The 20,143-nt window shown below is 52.9% G+C and overlaps 1 protein-coding gene across 3 annotated transcripts; it reads right to left on the reverse strand.

Moving 5' to 3' along the window:
- Positions 1 to 529: 529 nt before the first annotated feature.
- C1QL2 (complement C1q like 2) lies at positions 530 to 8,505 on the reverse strand. 3 transcript variants are annotated; one of them, XM_077320291.1, is made up of 3 exons: positions 8,135 to 8,505; positions 6,540 to 7,295; positions 530 to 2,454 (listed from the first exon to the last, which is right to left on the reverse strand). In XM_077320291.1, exons 1-3 carry the CDS (start codon positions 8,189 to 8,191, stop codon positions 2,275 to 2,277), a joined length of 993 nt encoding a protein of 330 aa, XP_077176406.1. In that variant the 5' UTR covers positions 8,192 to 8,505; the 3' UTR covers positions 530 to 2,274. The 3 variants fall into 3 exon arrangements, with proteins under 3 accessions (XP_077176406.1, XP_077176405.1, XP_077176407.1); XM_077320290.1 differs by having other exon boundaries at positions 6,450 to 7,295; XM_077320292.1 differs by lacking the exon at positions 8,135 to 8,505 and adding an exon at positions 7,889 to 7,984 and having other exon boundaries at positions 6,450 to 7,295.
- Positions 8,506 to 20,143: the final 11,638 nt, after the last annotated feature.

Genomic DNA, 20,143 nt, shown 5'->3' on the forward strand with positions numbered 1-20,143 from the left:
GGCTTATTTAATGCCGGATTGTTTTTGTGAGAAACCAGCTGAGCCATCATTGCACATTTCGAACCAGATTACAGTGATTCGGCCAAAGACATGCCGAGGGGCTGAGGCCATCCAGTTCTTCCACATGGGCCTCTCCCTTTGCTTTTCCTCAAGGGACCAGGGAAGGCAAAATCCAGACCATTATCTTTTTATTTCAGACACGGCTCTTGCCTAGAAAATGCCTTTCTCCAAACTGCAGGAAGAACAAGCCAGCTGCTCTTCCTCACTGAAATGCAGGCTCTGGTGGTGGGCATAAAATCCTAGCGTCCGGCCTGCCCAGACTCGCCTCTGACCCCAGATGCAGGATCCCTAATGCACAAAGCCTGCTGACGACGCGACCCATATTAGCCTCATTGCATTAGGCAGCCAACTGTGTTGTGGTGCACGAAACACACATCCACCCCCCGAAAAGCTAAAGCAACCCCACTTCCTTGTTCCATGCAGGATGCCTCTCCCTTTGCCAACACCAAAAGAGACACAGGAGAAACCCTTTGTCCAAAAAGATAATTTAATGTGATATTTCTTTTTTTTTCTTGCGTTCATTCATTTGCTTTAAAGACAGGAGATTTACTGTTTTAGATAACAACATTATCACCCATACACGTGTTGCATTGCACAAGGGTGAATGGGGGAAATAACGAAATATATATAGATTTATTTATAGAATAGAAATCAAAATGGTCAGACTCAAATCCCCTACATACAAAGCAGCACAAGAACAGTCAGTGCAGTTTCACTATAATCCTGTCTTATTCTCCAAACGCAATAATAATACATAAAGAGAAATAAAGTGCTAGAATTCAGTTAGTTTGTTTAATGTAGCAGTTTAAAAAAAACACCCTTGGCCTCTTTCATACACAGAATGGGCTGGTTGGTTTCAGAACATTAGATGTTGTGCCTCTGGACTAACAGGGGCTTTTTGGAGGGCGGGGGTGAATAGACATTTCTCGATGCTTAATCAGGGAGGAGATGATCAGCAGCTCCATGAATGAGAGCCCATGTGATCGAGCAATTAAAGTGGTGAACTAGGATCGAGGAGACCTCCGTTGGAATCCCACTCTGCCATGAAAGCTGGCTGGGTGACCTCAAGCCCATCACATACTTTCAGTCTAACCTACCTCACAGGGTTGTTGTGAGGATAAAAATGGAAGAAAGGAGAACTGGACAGGCCACTTTGAAAGTAAATATGAAGCCAGCAAAAAATATCTATTTAACTACAATTTGACTACTATATATAGTAGTAGAATATATTTCTATTTCTTCTGTCTGGAATTTCTTATATCCATGACTGAATCTGCAGCTGTATGTGTGTGTGTGTGTGTGGAAAGTCACACACTCAGTCATCAATATATAATTCCCAGCAAAAGAATAGCGTTTCAGGCACTATGACTGTGAACAACTTCAGACCAAGAAAACCTGGATATGAAACTTCTTTCCTGATTGTTCAAGTGATTCTGTGGCCTTGGGATAGAATAGTTTGCATTTAACAGACTGGATAAAATCAGTATGGTTCCCCCAGCACTGGAATGTTTTGAGGCAACATACTGAAGGTTACACATTCTCCTGACTCAACAGCAAAGACAGCTTGGTCGAGGGCAAGCCGGTGTGGGGCAGGGGGGAGGGTGTCATCTCAGGCTGAGGGGGCCTGGGGTTAAACCCCCCCTCTGGCCACAAAGCTCACTAGGCAACCTTGGGCCAGTCTCCCCCTCCCCCTCTCTCTCTCCCTCAGATTCACCTACTTTCACAGAGAGGTGTTTTTGAAAATGGAAATGACTTGCCTTGAGCTCTTTGGAGGGAAAACAAGTATAAAACGAGACAGAAAAAGAAAATCTGTTTCTACCAATCAGCTCCATTTTGAATCAAAGCATGCTATGTATTTGGGAGATGGCAAAACAACAGGTCTGTCCCTGCTGAAATTCTGCTTTTGCCGGAGACCCTGTGGATTAAAATCCCCATTTTGATTCCATGATCAATGAACGAATCAATTAATGGTGCACATGACTCAGTTAATGCGTTCAGCTCAACATCTCATAGTGTAGCGAACCACAGGATGGAGGCAAAAAAGACACCAGTGGCCGAAAGGGGGGAAGCTGCTTGTTTCTCTTTCACACGGCAGTCAATGACATGTACAGTTTGTTTAGAGCAGAACTTAAAGTGACCTGAAGAGACTGCAGACCCCAGGAAAGGCATGGCGGGGACAAGGCGATGGGCCCGCACCTCGGATGCTCACTTTTGTCAATCGGGGTACAAAAGAAAGCCAGAGAAAGTGCTGTACTTATTGTTGTTGCCTCCATGGGCTTTTCCTCCATCCAGTTTGACGTACACCTCATCCCCCAAGTCCAGATGCAGCACCACACTGTTGCTGGCGTAGTCGTAATTCTGATCCGCATCTTGAGCAATGGCACTCGCTCGCACCTGCAAAGCATTGCATGCAAGAAAGAGAGAAGAGAAGGACTGGGGCGGGCTTTTACACAGCTTTTCACTACCCAGAGGAGTCCTAAAGCAGCTTCCGAACACCTTTCCCTTCCTCTTCCCACAGCAGACACCCTGTGAGGTCAGTGGGGCTGAGAGAGCTCTAAAAGAACTGCTCTCCAAGAACAGCTCTGAGAGAACTGTGACTGACCCAAGATCACCCAATTGGCTGCATGTTGAAGAGTGTGGAATCAAATTAGAAGACACCACTCTTAAGCACTACACTGTCGATCCAAGTCTTTGTAGCATCCCTCCCCAATCCCGATGTTTTGAGTCTCCCTTCCTATTAACACACCCCTTCCCCTTGTTGCTGCTGCTCATCCTACCTTCTCTACATTCCTCCACATCCTCCTCCCTCCCTCCCTCGGCTTCCTGTTATGCTAACTTATTCTAACCCCAACATGGGTCCTCTTCTCTTGTCCCTGCTGCATTCTCCGCATCTCATCCCCTTTCCACCCGGATCGCCTCCTTTCCTTTTCCCTTCACTCCTTGTGCAGAATGAGGACATTGGACGTGACAGTAAACGACGTGTAGCTTAACCTTCTTGACTGGAAATATTCTTTCTGCTTGGATCCTTGCAGACAGATGCCAATTCAGCCTGGCTTTTCAAACCGCCAGCAGCGAAGACGTCCCAACTTCGTGGGGCACTGAGTTCTACCACTAAACTTCTCCTGCTGGGCCTTTTCTCCTCCCTTCAGCCTCCCTCGCAAAGTTTCTTCTAGTAATGATGAAATCCATTCTCTCCTCCCATTCCCCCCCCCCAAGTAACTCTATTTCTTTCCAAAAATATTTAACACCCTTTTTGGGATTGCTTTAGCCAAACACCAACCAGGTGAGGCCCCTTCAGGGAGCCTGTGGCCACTGAAACCTGCTTTGCAGGCACTCCAGCAGCCCAGGCAAGTGCAATCCTGTGGGATCTCAGAAGCCAGGCAGGGTCGACGTTGGCTAGTATTTAGATAGGGGGCCTCCAAAGAAACACTCAGATGGTGACACGGCGGCAGGCAATGACAAGCCACTTCCAGTCGCCCCTTGCCTGGCTGCCAAACAAGCCTAGGAGGATCTCCTGGCTACACGACACACGGGCCATACGGGATAAATAAATGGTAGTCCTCAAACACATATCACAGCCCTGCATCACTGACGTGGGACTTGAGCATCCCCCCCCCCTCCTCTGGATTTCCAGTCCTTTGCCTTTGACAATCGGAATCGTGTTCCATTGCCCCCAACGCCATTCTGCTCGCTCTCTTCTCCCATCACGTCTCACCCTTCCTCAGCAGGCCTGCCAGGAGCCACCAGGGCCTCCAGATAGAGTCTCCCTCTCCTCCCCCAAACACACAGCCCAAAAAGCATGCAGAAACAAATCCCATCCCCTACCCATCGCCATGGACCCCTGGACTGACCACGATCTCCAATCTTGTCCCCTTAGAGTGCCCGGGATCCCTATTTTGTCTACATTTTACAGGCAAATAAATATATCCCTCCCCCCTAATGGATTGATTCTTCTGTGGGGCCCAGCCTTGCTCATCCAGAACAGGGGCCATCTCTTTGGACAACACCCCATGAGCAATAGTGAAGATCTCTAAACAAATAAGACAGGCACCTTACAGGGACAAGCACTCTCCAGGCACAGATGTTAAGTCCCCTGCAGGGGCAGGTTTCCCAGCGTCTGCTAAACTAGAGGAGCCAGTTACACCTATGGCTCTTTCTTTCCCTCCCCGGCACTTCTGCAGGCTAGCTTTTGACCTTAAAAACGGCAATCTTGTAGCAAAAAATTGAACTTCCCATTCCTCCCACCCCAACCAGTTGGCTCAAGCAAGTAAGCCATGACTGCAGGAGAAGACAGTTTGCATCTCAGGAAAGGATGGGGGGGGGGGGAAGGCCTGCCCTAAGTCAAGGAGGCCCTGAGGCACCCCTGTGGAGAAAGTTTCCACAGCCTTTCCCATGCTTTGTGCTGAAAGGTTTTGCATAGGCAAGCCAAAGAGTGAAGACGGATCATCTTTCTGGGCCACGCAAGCCGCACTTCTTATGCTCAGGCTTCAGCAGATGGACCACATCCCAGCTTGCCAGAAGAGGGTGTTTTAACAGAGGAGGAAGTCAAGAGGCTACAATGCCCTTTCGGAGTGTGGCGTGTCCCAGTCAACTTTCTTCCCCCCCCCCCCACCTTTCGACTGGGATGGTGTCTCCCCTCCTACACTGTGGGGTCCAAGTGCCCGGCCAAGGGGCTCCTCCGCACAGAGATCTCAGGGGCTCCTCAGACTGACAGCACCAGGCTCCTGGGCCTTGAACCAGTCGCCTCCTAGGTGCTGCTGAAGGTTTCCGGCTGGGCTTACCTGATCCCACCCTGTTGATAACATGAAAGGTTTGGTGAGTTTTTTTACAATTGTAGCTGAGGAGAATCCTGCAGTTCACCCACCGCCCTCGTTTCAATGAGACTTCAGAGCCCAGATTCCCACTGTCTGCAGGGGGGGGGCTGGGGGGGTATCAGCTGGTTCATAGGCAAGTGTTTCCCTTCAGTATGTTGCCCCTTGATTGATCACTGGGGCAGAAAAACATTGTGCGGGATTCCCCCATGCCCTGGGGGCAGCCTCTAGGGCTTCTTCACAGAGATCGCTACCGTCCAGTTGAGACAGTCTCCCCCCCCACACACACACACACACACAGACCCCAGTCACCAGCAGCCAGGAGGAGAGACTCCCAGAGCAAAGTGTGATGGTCCACAGCACATGAACTCCTGCTTGGTGTAAGGATGGGGCCCAGGGAGAGCCACTTTCAGCAAACCACCCAAAGGACGGGGGGGGGGGGAGAGGGAGGAGCAGTGTGTTCTCCAGCTCCTGATAAGGAACAGCCAGAGGTGCAAAGCGCCTCCGCCCAAAAGTACGGGAGGTGACCAGAAGTGACTGGAAAGTTGTGTCTGTCCCTTTGAAGGAGGAGGGGGAAGGGCCCAGAGTCCCCCACAGGGTCAAATCCTCTGCTGGGCCACAGAACTAGAGATCTGAAGAATCTAAAGGCTCCCCACCAGACCAGTTTTGTCACCTATAAAGGGAATCCGGATGTGACAGATGTGACCACGGAGTATCATTCTTAACAAGGGACAATATGAGGCAAGGGAGAAAGTTATCGGGGCAGTCCCTTCCTGCTCCTATTCAAAGACCCCAAGGGAATCTTTTCCCTCCATCTGCATTGGCAGGCTCAGAGTGTCCCGCCAGAATGTCCCACCCAAACCCACAGTCACATCCCAGACTCTAGGAGGATGTGTGTTTTTTTTTGGGGGGGGGAGTGGGGGGGGACCTGCACTGGCCTGCAGTTGAAGAGCAAGATCAGAGTGCAGTTGCTCCTCAGAGACCCAAAAGATTTCCAAAGGAGAAACTTTTGAGAGGCAAAGCAGATGAACCAGGACAGGAGCTGCTCCCTTCTTGGTCTGTGAGGTGCCCCTGGACACCGGCCTTGCTCCTGACCACCCTTCCCGGACAACGCCTCAGAATCCCTCATTCGCCTCCACTTCAAATGAAAATCCTTCCAAGAAATTCTTAAGATTGGGACCCCAGTTAGGCTCTGGCAGGGAAATATGGGGGTCCCCTGTCAGCCCCTTGACAGCTGGGCTGCCGGGATTTTTTCCTCAAGATCCCTTGAACTTGCCAGTCCCTTTTGCGGAAGTTTCCAGTTTGGGAGCCCTGTGGAGACTCCTTTCATGAGACGCTGGGCTCCTATCCTGTGTTCACAGCCAGGCTGAGCAGTGGCTCGCATATGCCTCTCCGTCTCTTGATTCCCTTCCCGCCCCCTCCAGTCCAAATCCCGCCAGAGGCAGCAACCGGGCGAGATCCGGGGGCCGAAAGTCGTCTCTGGGATGGGAGCGCGTGTGGCTCCGCGCTCAGCGGCGAGGGGTCCCGCCTGCCCCCGCCCCCCGTCCCCCGCCCCCCGTCCCCGGTGCGGCCACCCACCTGCCCGTTCCTGCAGAGGTCGGCCCACATGCTGGTGCCGTCGCCGCCGCGCATGAGGATGTGGTAGGTGAAGAAGTAGATGCCGCGCACCTGGCAGGTGAACTTGCCCGTGGCCGGGTTGTAGTGGTTGCCCAGGTTGGTCACCACGTCGTCGAACTTGAGCACCTCGTAGCCCTCGTGGGGGCTCTTCAGGCCCACGTAGAAGGCGATCTTGGGCCCGCTGAAGGCTGCGCTCAGCGAGCCCGTCACCTCCGCGCCCGGCGCTGCGCTGCTGCTGCTGCCTCCGCCGACGCCGCCGCTCTCGGCCGAGCTGGCTCCTGCGGGCGGCGGGCCGGCGCCGGGGGCCCCCATCCCGGGCACGGCCAGCCCCGGCAGGCCCGGCTGGCCGGCGTCGCCCCGCTCGCCCGGCGGCCCCCGCGGCCCCGGCGGCCCCGGCTCCCCCGGAGGGCCCCTGGGCCCCGGCTTCCCCGGCCGTCCGGGCTCGCCCTTGGGGCCCTGCAGGAAGGGCGGCGGCGGCGGCGGCGGCGGGTTGGCGCCCAGCTCCTGCAGGCCCTCCAGGGCGGCCGTGCTGCCGGGGGCGGCGGGGCCGGGGCCGGGGGCGGGCGGGGGGCTGTAGGGGTCGCAGATCATGCGGCAGGTGCCCATCATCTCGTAGTGCGCGGCCCCCTTGGCCGGCGCCTGCACCAGGAGGGGCACGGCGATGAGCAGCACGAGGCCCATGGCCAGGGCCAGCCCGGCGGCCGCCACCAGGCGCTTCCTCCTCTGCCACAGCCGCCCCGCGAGCGCCCACACGTCCTCCTTGCCCGGCGAAGGAATGGTGCTGCCTTCTCTCGACGGCGACGCGGCCTGCGGGAAGAGGCGCAGCGAAGAGGCGCTCAGACGGAGGCCCCGCTCCACCCACCCCCGCCCGCCCGCCCGCCCACCGCCCACCGCCCACCCGCAGCACCGCCGGCCGAGGGCACGAGGAGCGCGGCGGGAGAGGAGCGCGGCCAGCCTGACGTCGAGGCGCCCGCAGCCCTCTCCGCTTCCCTACCGTCCCGCGGCTCCCTTCCCCCGCGCGTGGCCGCCCAGCCCCACCGACCGACACTCACTCCCTCCCTCCCGAGCGCGCTCCCCTCGAGCCGCTCCCCTCGAGCAGGCAGGCGCTCCTCCGGCGGCGGCAGCAGCAGCAGGTGGACTCCCCGCCCGCTCTCGCCCCCGGCGCCTGGCAACGGTCTGCCCTCCCCCTCTGCCCTCCCCCTCACCAAGCCCCCCCCCCCCGCCCTCGCCGCTCTTTTATCGGCGCAGGACTTCCCCCGGGTTGCCTTTCCGAAGGGGCCTCCCCCACCGGCGCCCTGACGCAGGAGCCTGGCAGGCAGGCAGAAAGAGGCGCCCGCTGGCCGGGGGGGGGGGGCACGGGCGTCGGGGCCAGGGGCAACGCGGGGCGCAAGGGCGGCGACCTCGGCTGGTCCGAAAAGCGCCGCTGGCCTCCGTCGCCTTCCTGCCCGGGCAGCCGCGCCGTCTTTGCTGGATTCCGAAGTCCCCCAGTGGGCTCCCTGCCCGCGACGCAGCGACTGGCCACTCTGCCTTCTCCTCTCTCCGCCACCCCCCCCCCCCCACACAGACACACGCACACCCGGTGCGTCGCTCGACGAGTCTCCGCCGTGGATTCGTCTCCAGGGCTCCGTCGAGGCACGCTGACTCACCCGGGGATAAGCTGCATGGACTCCCGTGTACACCTCCCGACGAGGACCAGGCTGCATGTGGGATCCCCGGGCCACTCTCCGCGCCGACACTGTTTGCAGGATCCCCCAGCCCAACTCTAGGCAGAGTCACTCTCTGGACAAGGCTCTCCTCTCCCCTCCCAGGACATGCGGATCGGGACCGTGGGAAGGAGCCAAAGTCTCTGTGGAGCTGGCCCAGCCACCATCCGTGTGCTGGGGGCGGATTCTTCAGGGATGGGGGCTGCTGCAGATGATGGGGAAAGGAGACCTGTCAGAATTCTTGGAGTGCAGAGGGCAGGAGGCCCAAGCCCAGCGCCAGGTCCCCACCCCCACCCGGAGCCCTTGTTTTATCCCACTGCCTCTGCCTCCTGCAGATCCAGCCCATCACGCCTGGGTGTGCGGCTGCCAAAGAAGAACGTATCCTGTGAACGGGGACGTCCCTCCGGCAGCCCTTTCCGCAGAGCTCTGCCGTTCTGATTTTAACACTCGATGCCATCCAGAAAGGGCTGCAGGGCTGAACCACGGATTCACAGCTGGACTGGAGGCTGCCTGGTACCATGCCGCTTGGGTCTGGGACATTTGCAAGTGGGTGGGAGAAGCCAACTTGCTGGCATCCTATGAAGGGGGCTCTGACACTGGACAGCTTCTGCTGGAATACATCCTGTCCCTCTGAGGTGCCCACCCCTGCATGTTTCTCCATGCACGGTCACACGGGCGCATGGATTTCATTCATTCATGTCTTCGTTCATTCATGCACTGTCCTTTCAATTGCTGTACAAAAAAAAATTGTCCTGCTTTCCAGACAAAATTTGTGTTCAAACTGAGTGGCCGGAATTGAAACCCACCCAAATGGCCATTAAACGATCCTAGGAGAAAGTCCTTGAGCTGGAGCGTCTCAGTGGAGACAGAGCCAGACAAGACAGATGGGGGGTCCGGCTCCTTCCTGCCCTTCTGCACATGGCCTCAGGGATTAAGGAGGATTCAGAGGACAAAAATGGGTGGCAGACATGATCATGAGAGCCAGTCCTCTTTCCGAGTGGCATACCATGGCACACATGCACACACGCACCCCTCCCCCATGGTTCTTTTTACCATGGCCAGCCGTCTTCCTTACAACGAGCATTAATGTCCTGGAATGTGACATCTCGACTAGTGAGCACAATGTGAAATGTCCACTGACTGATGAAGGCTTCCAGTGTTCTTGACAGATGCCAATTTCATGAGCTGAAAACTCTTCCCATCACCCACCCCCAAGCAAAGCCACCCCTGCTGTTTAATGCCAGAGAGAGGGAGGGAGGGAGAGGGGGGAGAGGGAGAGAAGCAGCATGGGGGATTATGGAGCCCTGCTCCAGATCACACACCTGGTGCAGTTCACTAGAAGCATCTCCAAATATGCACCTGATGCTGAGGAGAAGAGAAAGGGAAGCACAGCCATGTCTCTAACTGCTTGACTATTTTAATGTTTCAGCCCTCACAGCCCAGTAAAGCTAAATACACAGCCATCCTCCCTTTTACAGTTGGGAAACTCGGACCAGAGCCAGTGACTTGCCTGAGGCCACTCAATAATCCTCTGGCACGATAACATCTGAACTTAGAGCTCCCACCTGCTGTAGGCAACTCTCTTTCCATCTCATTGGCCTGGTGGGAACAGCCCTAGGGACCACCCCAGTGGTGTGCTTCTACTACCATCCGCTTCCAGCAAGAATGTATGCTCATAGGCAAGACGTTGGGAGGGGCTGTGGCTCGGTGGTAGAGCATCCGACTGGCAGCCAGGTTCAGTCCCTGCCACCTCCAGTCAAAAGGCTCAGGCAGTAGGTGATGTGAAAGACCTCTGCCTCAGATCCTGGAGAGCCCCCGACAGTCAGAGTAGACGCAGAGGCAGGGCTGCCTGCTTGATCTGAAGGCTGCAGCTCTTCCCGCTGGTCCCCCACCTCATTGCACAATCACCATGTCTTGCATTGCACAACTAGCAGCTCAAAGCCATCCGAAGTGAGGCAGAAGCTCTAGACGATCTGCGACGGGCCGTTCGCAAATGCCAAACATTGCGGCTGTCAAGCGATGAATGTGCATTCGGAAACACAGTGATTTCACAGGCTGCATGCCCGGGTGGGACACGTGTTGTATTTTAATCAGCATTGGCTGTTTCTTGTCCTGAGAGACTGATTGTTCATGATGGTGCTGTGCATGGCCAGTGCTGACATTCTGTGACGCCACCGTTAGGGGCTGTGACAGAGCATGGGTTGTGCAGCATGGAAGTCCTAGGTTCCTTCCATGCAGGAGAGAGTCCCCTCTTGGCTGTCAGCGGCATCGAGAATGCAAAGGCACTGCTTTCTCATCTGACCCACCCTTTGTCACCCTCCCTTCCAGCGGGCTTTGGCCCGTCTTCACTGGTTAGGGATGTGTCATGGTAATGTAGGGCACTAGAGAAATGGAGACTAGTCCTGAGTGAGGAGGGGTGCAGAAAACCACCACACTCTCCCATCCAGTCCCCCCAGTGCAATGGTTATGGAGAGTCTGCTTTGAAGTAGGCTTCAGGGAACTGCAGAGAGGAACACAGGAGGCCCCAGAAGGTGGACACAGGTCCCCCCAAAATACCTGAAAGAGAGAACAGAATAAGAGGCCTGTGTGGAACCAGCTCCTGGTTGAGACCCTGGCATCTCCACTTTATTTGTACCTCATTTTTTCCTACCTGAAAGAGTCTCAAAGCAGCTTAGAATTGCCTTCCCTTCTTCCCCCCACAACAGATGCCTTGTGAGGTAGGTGGGGCTGAGAGAGCTCTGAGGCAACTGGGACTGACCCAAGGGCACCCAGCTGGCTGCATGTGGAGGAGTGGGGAATCAAACCAGGTTCTCCAGAGGCCAGTGCTCTTAACCACTACACCAGGTGGGCTCTCAGCAAGATCTCAGAGCTGCTGCCAGATGGAATACTTATTTATTTTATTTCATTTGTTTCTCCTCTGTGAGAACACAATGGAAAAATCAGCAAATGAGAACAAGATGCAATTTAATAAAGATAAGTGTAAAGTTCTGCATCTGGGTCAGAAAAATGAAAAGCATGCCTACTGGATGGGGGATACACTTCTAGGTAACACTGTGTGTGAACGAGACCTTGGGGTACTTGAGGATTGTAAGCTAAACATGAGCAGGCAGAGTGATTCAGCGGTAAAAAAGGCAAATGCCATTTTGGGCTGTATCAACAGGGGCATCACATCAAAATCACAAGATGTCATAGTCCCATTGTATACAGCACCGGTCAGACCACACCTGGAGTACTGTGTGCAGTTCTGGAGGCCTCACTTCAAGAAGGACGTGGATAAAATTGAAAGGATATAGAGGAGAGTGACGAGGATGATCTGGGGCCAAGGGACCAAGCCCTATGAAGATAGGTTGAGGGACTTGGGAATGTTCAGCCTGGAGAAAAGGAGGGTGAGAGGGGACATGATAGCCCTCTTTAAGTATTTGAAAGGGTGTCATTTGGAGGAAGGCAGGATGCTGTTTCTGTTGGCTGCAGAGGAGAGGACACGCAGTAATGGGTTTAAACTACAAGTACAATGATATAGGCTAGATATCAGGAAAAAGTTTTTCACAGTCAGAGTAGTTCAGCAGTGGAATAGGCTGCCTAAGGAGGTGGTGAGCTCCCCCTCACTGGCATTCTTCAAGCAAAGGTTGGATACACACTTTTCTTGGATGCTTTAGGATGCTTAGAGCTGATCCTGCATAGAGCAGGGGGTTGGACTAGATGACCTGCATGGCCCCTTCCAACTCTATGATTCTATGATTCTATGACCCAAAGTAGAGCTTGCAGAATTCTACCCCCTCCCGTTCGTTTTATCCTCACAACAACCCTCTGAGGTCAGTTAGGCTGAGAGTCTATGACTGGCCAACAGGCTACCCTGAGCCAGATGGAACACAATATCCAGAGAATGCCTAGCAATTCACTAATTTAACTTTCAGTCCCAATATTGAGACTCCTGGCCAGCAACGGCACAGCAGACCTGCTTGTGGCACTTCATTCACCACTCCTTCCAGTTGCTGCAATGGTGATATACAGACCCTTGATTAATAGGATGCAACAAAGAGGTAATTATTGAAGATTCTGGGGGCACAAGTCAGTTGGCCCCTTTTTGTGCAGAAAAGAAATCAATTCCTTAGTCGCTTTGATTTTTCTGTGCCATTGAAGAATGTCCCCATACATCATAATATGAGATCAAAACCTTGGTGATTGGGACAAGATTAGTGCTTACTGTGCACCTACTGGACGAAAAGGGGCTCTTTTCTTCAAGAAACACGCAAAATGTGACAGAAAATGCATAATGTTGCTGAGGAGGTTACTGTGAATTAAAATAAGAGGGGGTAAGCCCGCACAAACTGGACACCGCACCATTGGCTTCTTATGTGAATTAAAAATAAATGTGACAAAATGAGGAACCAAAAAGGTGAGATCAGAGCCACTATCCCTCGTAGGATGGGAAGATGCTGGGGGAGCTGTTTTGATTCAAAACTTTGCTGAAAGAAATGTACAGGAATCAGAATGCAGCCATTGGTAATTTATACCAGCTATTTCTATCGAGTTGAGTTGGATCTTGAGATCTTGAAAGCTGCTCTTGGAGGCTAGGGAATCCTGGAAACAGCCCAAGAGAATGGGATCAACTGAATTCACACACACACACACACACAGAGAGAGAGAGAGAGAGAGAGAGAGAGAGAGAGAGAGAGAGAGAGAGAGAGAGAGATGGCCCTTCAGTTATACACTGTACTACACTACACTAAACTACACTCAATTCCTAAAATGTTCCTGGCCAGTAATCTCAGAAACAACTTTTATGGACTAGGACCCAAGATGCTTCAGGAAGAAACAGGCTTCTTAGGATTTGGGGAGCTCTAGGCCAGGGCACCACCTAAGTTGACACACTCTGTGAAGAGGTAGAAAATTTCCCCTGCTTGTCCTCCTTGTTCACTGGCTACTGGGTGTGGGGCAGCACTGGGGTGTGGCAGCACCTGCCCTCATCACTCCCTGCCAGGCTGCAAGCCGGTGGGAAGATAGAGCCCACCTCTTCACTTTGGTGGATAAGGCAAGGAATGGAGATGGTAAGGACAGGGCAATGCCAGAGGGAGAGAAGGAGCGAGCACTGGGGATGGAGCATCTCTCAGGGCAAACACCAATTGCTAGGGGGGGAATGGGTAGTTGATTAGCCGCTCTTGCCAGGTAGTCATTAACTATTGACATGTTAATTGGTTTTAATGTATTTTATGGGGTTTTATATTGTTGTAACCCGCCACGAGCCGCAAGGGAGTGGCGGGAAATAAATTCAATAATAATAATCTTTAAACCGCCCGTGGCGCCACGTCAGGCCACGTTAAACCTCTCGCCACGTCAGGCCACAGACCCAGGGAGCCCCCGGCAGTCGCACGAAGCGCGGCTCCCAGGGGTTCCCTGCTTGGCAGCCTGATGCGGCGAGAGGCGCGAAGCGCCTCTCGCCGCGTCAGGCCGCCGCCCGAGGGAGCGGGCGCCACGGACTAAATAATTCGGTAAGGCCTGCCAAGGCGGGATGTGTCCGTGATGAGGAAGGGTCCGGATTGGACCCTTCCTCACGACAGACAATCGGAGGGACCAATCGGCAGGTGCGAAGCACCTGCCGATTGGTCCCTCCGATTCCCAGCTCCAGGAACTGCGAGCCGCGTGCGGCTCGCAGTTCCTCCCGGCCTGACGTGGCGAGAGGCGCAAAGCGGCTCTCACCGCGTCAGGCCGCCGTGTCAGGCCGCCGCCCGAGGGAGCCCCCAGCAGTCGCGCAAAGCGCGGCTGCCGGGGGTTCCCCGCCAACAATTGAAGCTCGCCGCCGCAGACCAGCCCGCCGCCGCCGCGGACCAGCCCGCCGCTGACCAGCCCGCCGCCGCCACCGACCAGACCGCTGATTCCCAGCTCCAGGAACCCAGCTCCAGGAACTCACATTTAGCCTTCCCGCCAACAGCACGGCGCCACCGCCCAACTCCGCGACCCGAACGCTGCCGCCATGCGACCCAGGTCAGCCGCCACCCGCCGCCACCCCCCTTCACTTCTTCACCCCCGACCGCGCTAACACCCCCCCAACACGCTCCCACAACTGTGCCGCGCTTCCCCCAACAACCAATTCCCCCCCAACATTACCCTTTACCACGCCACCCACCCAGCCTCCTTCCGGCGTGCCTCTATTGACCGTCTCGCCCATCGCCGTCGGCCCGTCTTGCTCATCGCCGTCGCCCCCTCTCCGCCATCGCCCTGTTCTCTCCCGGAACGCTTGGCGCTGCGGCTAGGCCGTGCGACCCGCACGGCTGCCGCCACGCTAACAAACTAAACCACGCATGCGCAGGGTTCCGCGCATGCGTGCCTTCCCTCCCCCATGCTACCCCACCTACGTCACGACGACAGCACACGCATGCGCCAACTTCTGCCCAGCCGCCGTTCCCCTCCGCCTCCCCCTCAACCTACCCCCAACCCCTTCCGCCCGTGCCACTCCCGCTCGGCTATACCTGCCCGACCCGTCAGACCGACCTCCGTGACCCCAGCTTCACCGGTGAGACACACGCTGACCCATGCAAGCCCGCCCCACCCCCACATAGCGCCCTCCACCCACCCCTCCCTACCGACTCCGTGCTCCCTCTCGCTGCTTCCCGGTTTTGGCCCATTTTTATAAATGGGCTTTATTACTAGTAATAATAATAATTCCACAGGTGTGTGGGCAGGTGACAGGCCTGGTTGGTGCCCCTCCACCACCGGTGCCCTAAGCAATTCCCTAGAGCAGTAGTCCCCAACCTTTTTGTCACTGGGGACCAGTCAACGCTTGACAATTTTACTGAGGCCTGGGGGGGGGGTAATCTTTTGCCGAGGGACGTTGCCACTATCGCCTGAGCCCCTGTTCCAATTGCTTTCCCACCGGCACCCCTGATTTCCCACTGCCCACTGGAGGGCACTGCCAGCAGCAGCTGCGCAGTGCCATGTCAAGGGGAAGCCCCAGCCATGGCGGCCCCCGGAGAGCACCAATGGTGTGCCGGTGGCAGAGTGGCAGGGCAGCCCCCGAGGCAGCAGCTGGGGAGGAGGACAAGAAGGAAAAGCGGCCCGGTACTGCCTGATGTACGGACCGGCACTGGTCCCCAGACTGGGGGTTGGGGACCAGTGCCCTAGAGGATGGGCTGCCCCTGTGAAGAAAGAAGGAAAAGATATCATTCCATGAAACCTTTGTGTTCAAAGCTCACAGCATCTAACCCATTCATAGTAAAGCACAGCAGAATGCCCTTTTCAGACTCCATGCAGAAAGAGAGAAACAGAAGGGGGGGGGGAATCACATACCCCTGACATAAAGTTGGGTAGTCATTGATGGGTAGTATCATATCAGATGGAAGGTGGGATTACAAGATTTAGGACAACCTCAAAGCATTTGTTTTCAATTCAGAAAGGGTTACTTTGTAATGGGCACAAAATTATGCTGGTACAGACTAATGCAGAGCACCATTCAGAAAGGGGACAGAGTAGCCCCTCCCGGCTTCTGCTCTGAGCTTCCCACCGCCAAAAAAGACAATGCCAGTAGGGAATTTGTTTTCACCCCCCACTTGCGAATAAGCCCATGCAATCCTACTACATTGCTTATTAGCTGTCTCATCCGACGGATGGCATTGACTCCCACCATGTGATCCACTTGGAGTCTCAGTGAGAAAGGTGGCCTAGAAATAAATAAGTAAATATGCTGTGGGTGTTTTCACAATACAGATTTCAAACTATTCCAGGACAGACTAAGCTCTTGCTTAATCAGAAATCTACAGCAGCAGCTAGTTAGTGTTCAGAGACGGTCACTGGCCAGGGATACAGCCTGCTTCAACCGAGGGTACAAGCAGCAGCCATCTGCAGCAGCCATCACAAACTAGGCTGGAAGGGAAGGGAATGCTGTCCACACACACCTGTGCTTGCATGTTCATCTCTCTTGTCTCCATCACATCTGTGCAAAGGCATACACGCAATGGCAGTTGTGGAACCCTTCCCTCCCAGTAGCTTGAAGCCCCCTCCTCACAGCTGCCAAAATGCTCAGTAATGCTACAGCACAGTACAGCTGGGAAAAGAAAAACACCTCTTAAAGGGCGGGAAAGGGAGGGAAGAACCATGGTTGAAGGCAGAATTTAGCTCCACACACACACACTGTATGGACAAGCTACCCTAAAAGGATAGTATTGCCCCCTTTCTTGTGTGTTTCTTTTCACCCAGTGGGTTCCTTTTGGGGTAGTGCCTTCCCTCAGTCAAGAATGGGCTCCCCTTCCCTCCAGGTTTAGGATTAAGTATTAATCCATTGAGCCGTTATAAATCTTCCCTGTCTATCATCCTCAGCCACATGTATCATCTGTCACAAACTACTAGAAATGTTGGAGAGAAAATTCTATAAATCTGTACCATTTATCTATAAATTTGTATCATTTTATCATTATTATTGTTACAAATATTGTTAGTCTTTTAGAGGAACTTTTAACTAAGGATGTTCTTATAGTTGAGACGTTGTTTTTATGATATGTTTGTGAACTGCCACTAGCCGGCAACTGCTAATAGCAGTAGTATAGAATATAATTAATAAAATAAATATATTCCAGACACAGCTCTCAACCACTTCAGATTTATTTACATTAGGGGACTGTTGAAGAGCAAAAAGAAAACAGAGATAGCACTCAGACAGGCAAAACATAGGGGAAAATGGGATACAGACTTCTCTACACTGGCTAGAGGCTCGCTCTCTTTTTTTAAAGAAACTATAGGCTGTCTCATTAAAATCTTGTGAAGACCATCAGTCTAACATCTCTCCCACAAGCAGGAAGACATGCTATAAATCAATAAAGATGAAGGGGTAAAGAGACACCCCTGCCTTGCAAAGGGGATTCTTTTCTATAACTTCCCAGAGAGGCACCAAGTATAAGTGATGAAGCTCTTTCTACCATCTCCCTTTGGGAATCCCTTTCCAGGTGCCAACAATCACTGAAAGCACCTTGGCACAGTGGGATAGGATCCTGACAGGACTTTAAATCTGAGTGCTCATAAAGAAACTCTAAGTGGCTTCACCAAAAGCCAACAGACAGATTGCTTGCCACCTTCCTTACATACACACCCTGCAAGTTTCCTCTCTGAGCCAAATTTAAGCAGTTTCATTTGTCCTCTAGCTCAAAGTGGGGCAATGCAGGAGCCTGGTGCTTTGGGCCTGGACTGGACACAGCACTAGGTGGATGCTGCCATATCCTGAGGGGCTTCCTGCTACCTCTGTGGAGAAACCCCTTGTGGAATCGATGCTCCTGAGGAGCAACCATGTGTGATCTCTCCAACTAGTCTCCCTAAAAAGTATCCCTGGACCATTTCAAAAAATGCTCAACCAAAAGAGGTGACTGCGTTTTGCCATGGATTAATATTGCTTTGGGGTTTGTTTAATCCTTAAAAATATGCAAAAAAGTACCCATAGGATTTCCCCAGTAATTTGTTCTTGCCCCCAAATAAGTAGTCATTGAGAGGTTTTGCATCTGCCAGAGAGTCCCAATTTACCAGCTCACTTGGATTATATATGCCCTGTGGTCATCAGGAGCAGGGCATGCATCACTGAAAATCAACATTTCAGGAGCATGGGCTGCTTTTGCACCTGCATACTGTTCATCATTTGGGCACATACATCCTGCAGTTGTGAATATGTGCTTTCAAAGTTGTGGTGTTCGCCTTTCAGTCTGTTCCATGTTCATGTTTTGGTATGGTGGACAGACCAAGAGAAGGTCATCCACTATATACTAACCGCAGTACGGGTTGCCCCTGAGCCTTTTGAGGATATTATGTGACCATTTAAGAAGAATTTTATACCCACATGATCTCCCACCCCCCACCCCCAATTATTCCCTAGATTTTGTTCTTTTTGTTGATATCCCTGTAGACACATGACTTTCAAACACAACTTTTACATGAATTTTCTCAGCAGCCAAAACATATAAAAGTACCATATGGGTGACATATGGGTCCACATCTGTTTAAAAGAATGTTTTTTTCCCTCCACAAGTGTACACAGACGGATTTGCTAGAATAGCCACAGGAAATCTATGTCTGGATTGCAAATATAGAGAATAGCATAGTATATAATTAGGAAGATGGTCAACCTCTGAAACATCACAAATACATCCATGTACACTGAGTGATTTGAGAATATGATTCTGCTAACACAGACAATTGCACGGTTTGAAAACAAAAAGTTATAAAAGCTGATATTGAGTTGTAACATGTGATGCTGGACAAACAGAGGTCTCTGTTGTGATCCATTTTCAACCAGGCATACCAGGGAGAAAATCTGGAGCCCAATATTGTATGTGTATCAGTCGAGGCATAAGAAATGGAGTTTTGAACTAACTTGGAGGACCCCCCTGAGGGTCAACTGGAAGGGAATGGTAATTGAGAATATATTTGGTGAACCAAGTACTGTCATTCTAAAGGAAGCTGAAGAATTACCTTGAGAGATGAGAGGATGAAGATTTCATCTCATGCCAAGCATTAACTAAAGCTACATGTACTCAGGCCCTTGCTGAAGGAAAGCCAAGTTCGGCCTGCCTAAAAACAGTTAGAATACCCTTAGGAAACACTAGGAATTTCAAGAAAAAACTTTTGAACTATTGCTGGATTGGTAATTAATACCTCGTTCTAGCCCTAAACTTCTTCTCAAGATCCCTAAATTGTTTTGCACTGATACAGTTTCACTGCAGGATCAATCAAAAAGTATGACAGAATTTTAATGTGGTTGTAAACTGTGTTTCACAAAACCTAGCTCCAAGATATTGGAAGTTCTGACATTGATTGATTGGAGTACTATCAATGGACCATCAGAATTTACAGGGATTTTTTCCAACCACCATCATATTTATTTTAGCACTAGTACTAAAGCTTGTTGTGTGCTGTAATTAAAGTAACCAGAAATCCGGGGCCACAAGGCAGGACGCCGCAGCAGCAGTGGTAGGCGGGCCTGCCCCCCTCCCCCCTCCCTCCCCAACTGGCCTCAGAAGGGCAGCAACAGGATGATGGCAACGATGCCGGCGGAGGTGGTGGTGGTGGTGGCGGTGGCAGTGGAAGTGGCGGGTGGGCCCTCCCCCCTCCCCCCGACTGACTGGCCTCAAGAAGGGTGGTGGCGGCCCAGAAAGAGCCCGGTAGATGGTCCAGGAGGAGGCAGGAAGGCACGGAGGAAAAGGCCGCCCGAGCAGGCGGCAGCAGAGCCGGCCAGGAAGCCCCGCCCCGGAGTCCAGGCACCTGTATGGGGGCCTCCTGAGCCCAGGCTCCCTGCTGGGCTGCTGCGCGGCACACGGCTAAAAAAATTAAAATAAATTAAAAAAAAATTAATTGGAGAATGCTGCGGGACATGGGGCAAATGCCCCAAATGCAGGACTATCCTGGCAAAAGCGGGACTTCTGGCCACCTTATCTATAATACAATGGGCACTAGCTCATGGTTTGTGTGGGTTTAGTGCCTCACTTGGAAGCTGTCAACCCTAAGAGGAGACCTTGACCCTAGTCAGGTTTGTGCACACCTAGGTAGTGTGGAATTCCAGAACATGAACATTCACCAATCTGGCAACCTTCTCTGCAATGTTTTCTTGACCTGAAATAGGCCAGGGGTGGTGGTGTGTGGCTGGTTAGGTGGCTGTGGGGGGCATTATACCCTTTTGAGGCCCCACTTCAAAACCTCAAGGATTATTTCCAGACCAGGGACAGCCAACCTCCAGGTGAGGCCTGGAGATCTCCTGGAATTGCTGCTCACTATAAAGATCAGCTCCCCATGCAAAAATGGCTGCTTTGGAGGGTGGACAGGGTTGCTGTGCAGAAAGGAGCATTTACCGGCTCCCACACAGGTTGTTGTGGAGATGAAACACTTGAGGCCTACTGCACAGGGTTGTAGTGCAGATGAAAGAGGAGGCAAAATAACCTCCGCAACAGCATCTGCCTCAGTCAGGGGCTGTTAGAGGCTTCCTGC

This window comes from Paroedura picta, chromosome 2 (assembly GCF_049243985.1).
Source record: "Paroedura picta isolate Pp20150507F chromosome 2, Ppicta_v3.0, whole genome shotgun sequence".
In the NCBI taxonomy this organism is placed as follows: domain Eukaryota; kingdom Metazoa; phylum Chordata; class Lepidosauria; order Squamata; family Gekkonidae; genus Paroedura; species Paroedura picta.

What these genes read in the sequence shown, in the direction of transcription:
- C1QL2 (XM_077320290.1), bottom strand. Translation starts at nt 8,191, where the DNA reads ATGCAGCCTGGTCCTCGTCGGGAGGTGTACACGGGAGTCCATGCAGCT. An exon ending in TCCATGCAGCTTATCCCCGG is followed by an intron (nt 7,296 to 8,134) that starts GTGAGTCAGCGT and finishes CTCTTCCCGCAG; the next exon opens with GCCGCGTCGCCGTCGAGAGA. An exon ending in ACCTCTGCAGGAACGGGCAG is followed by an intron (nt 2,455 to 6,449) that starts GTGGGTGGCCGC and finishes AATGCTTTGCAG; the next exon opens with GTGCGAGCGAGTGCCATTGC.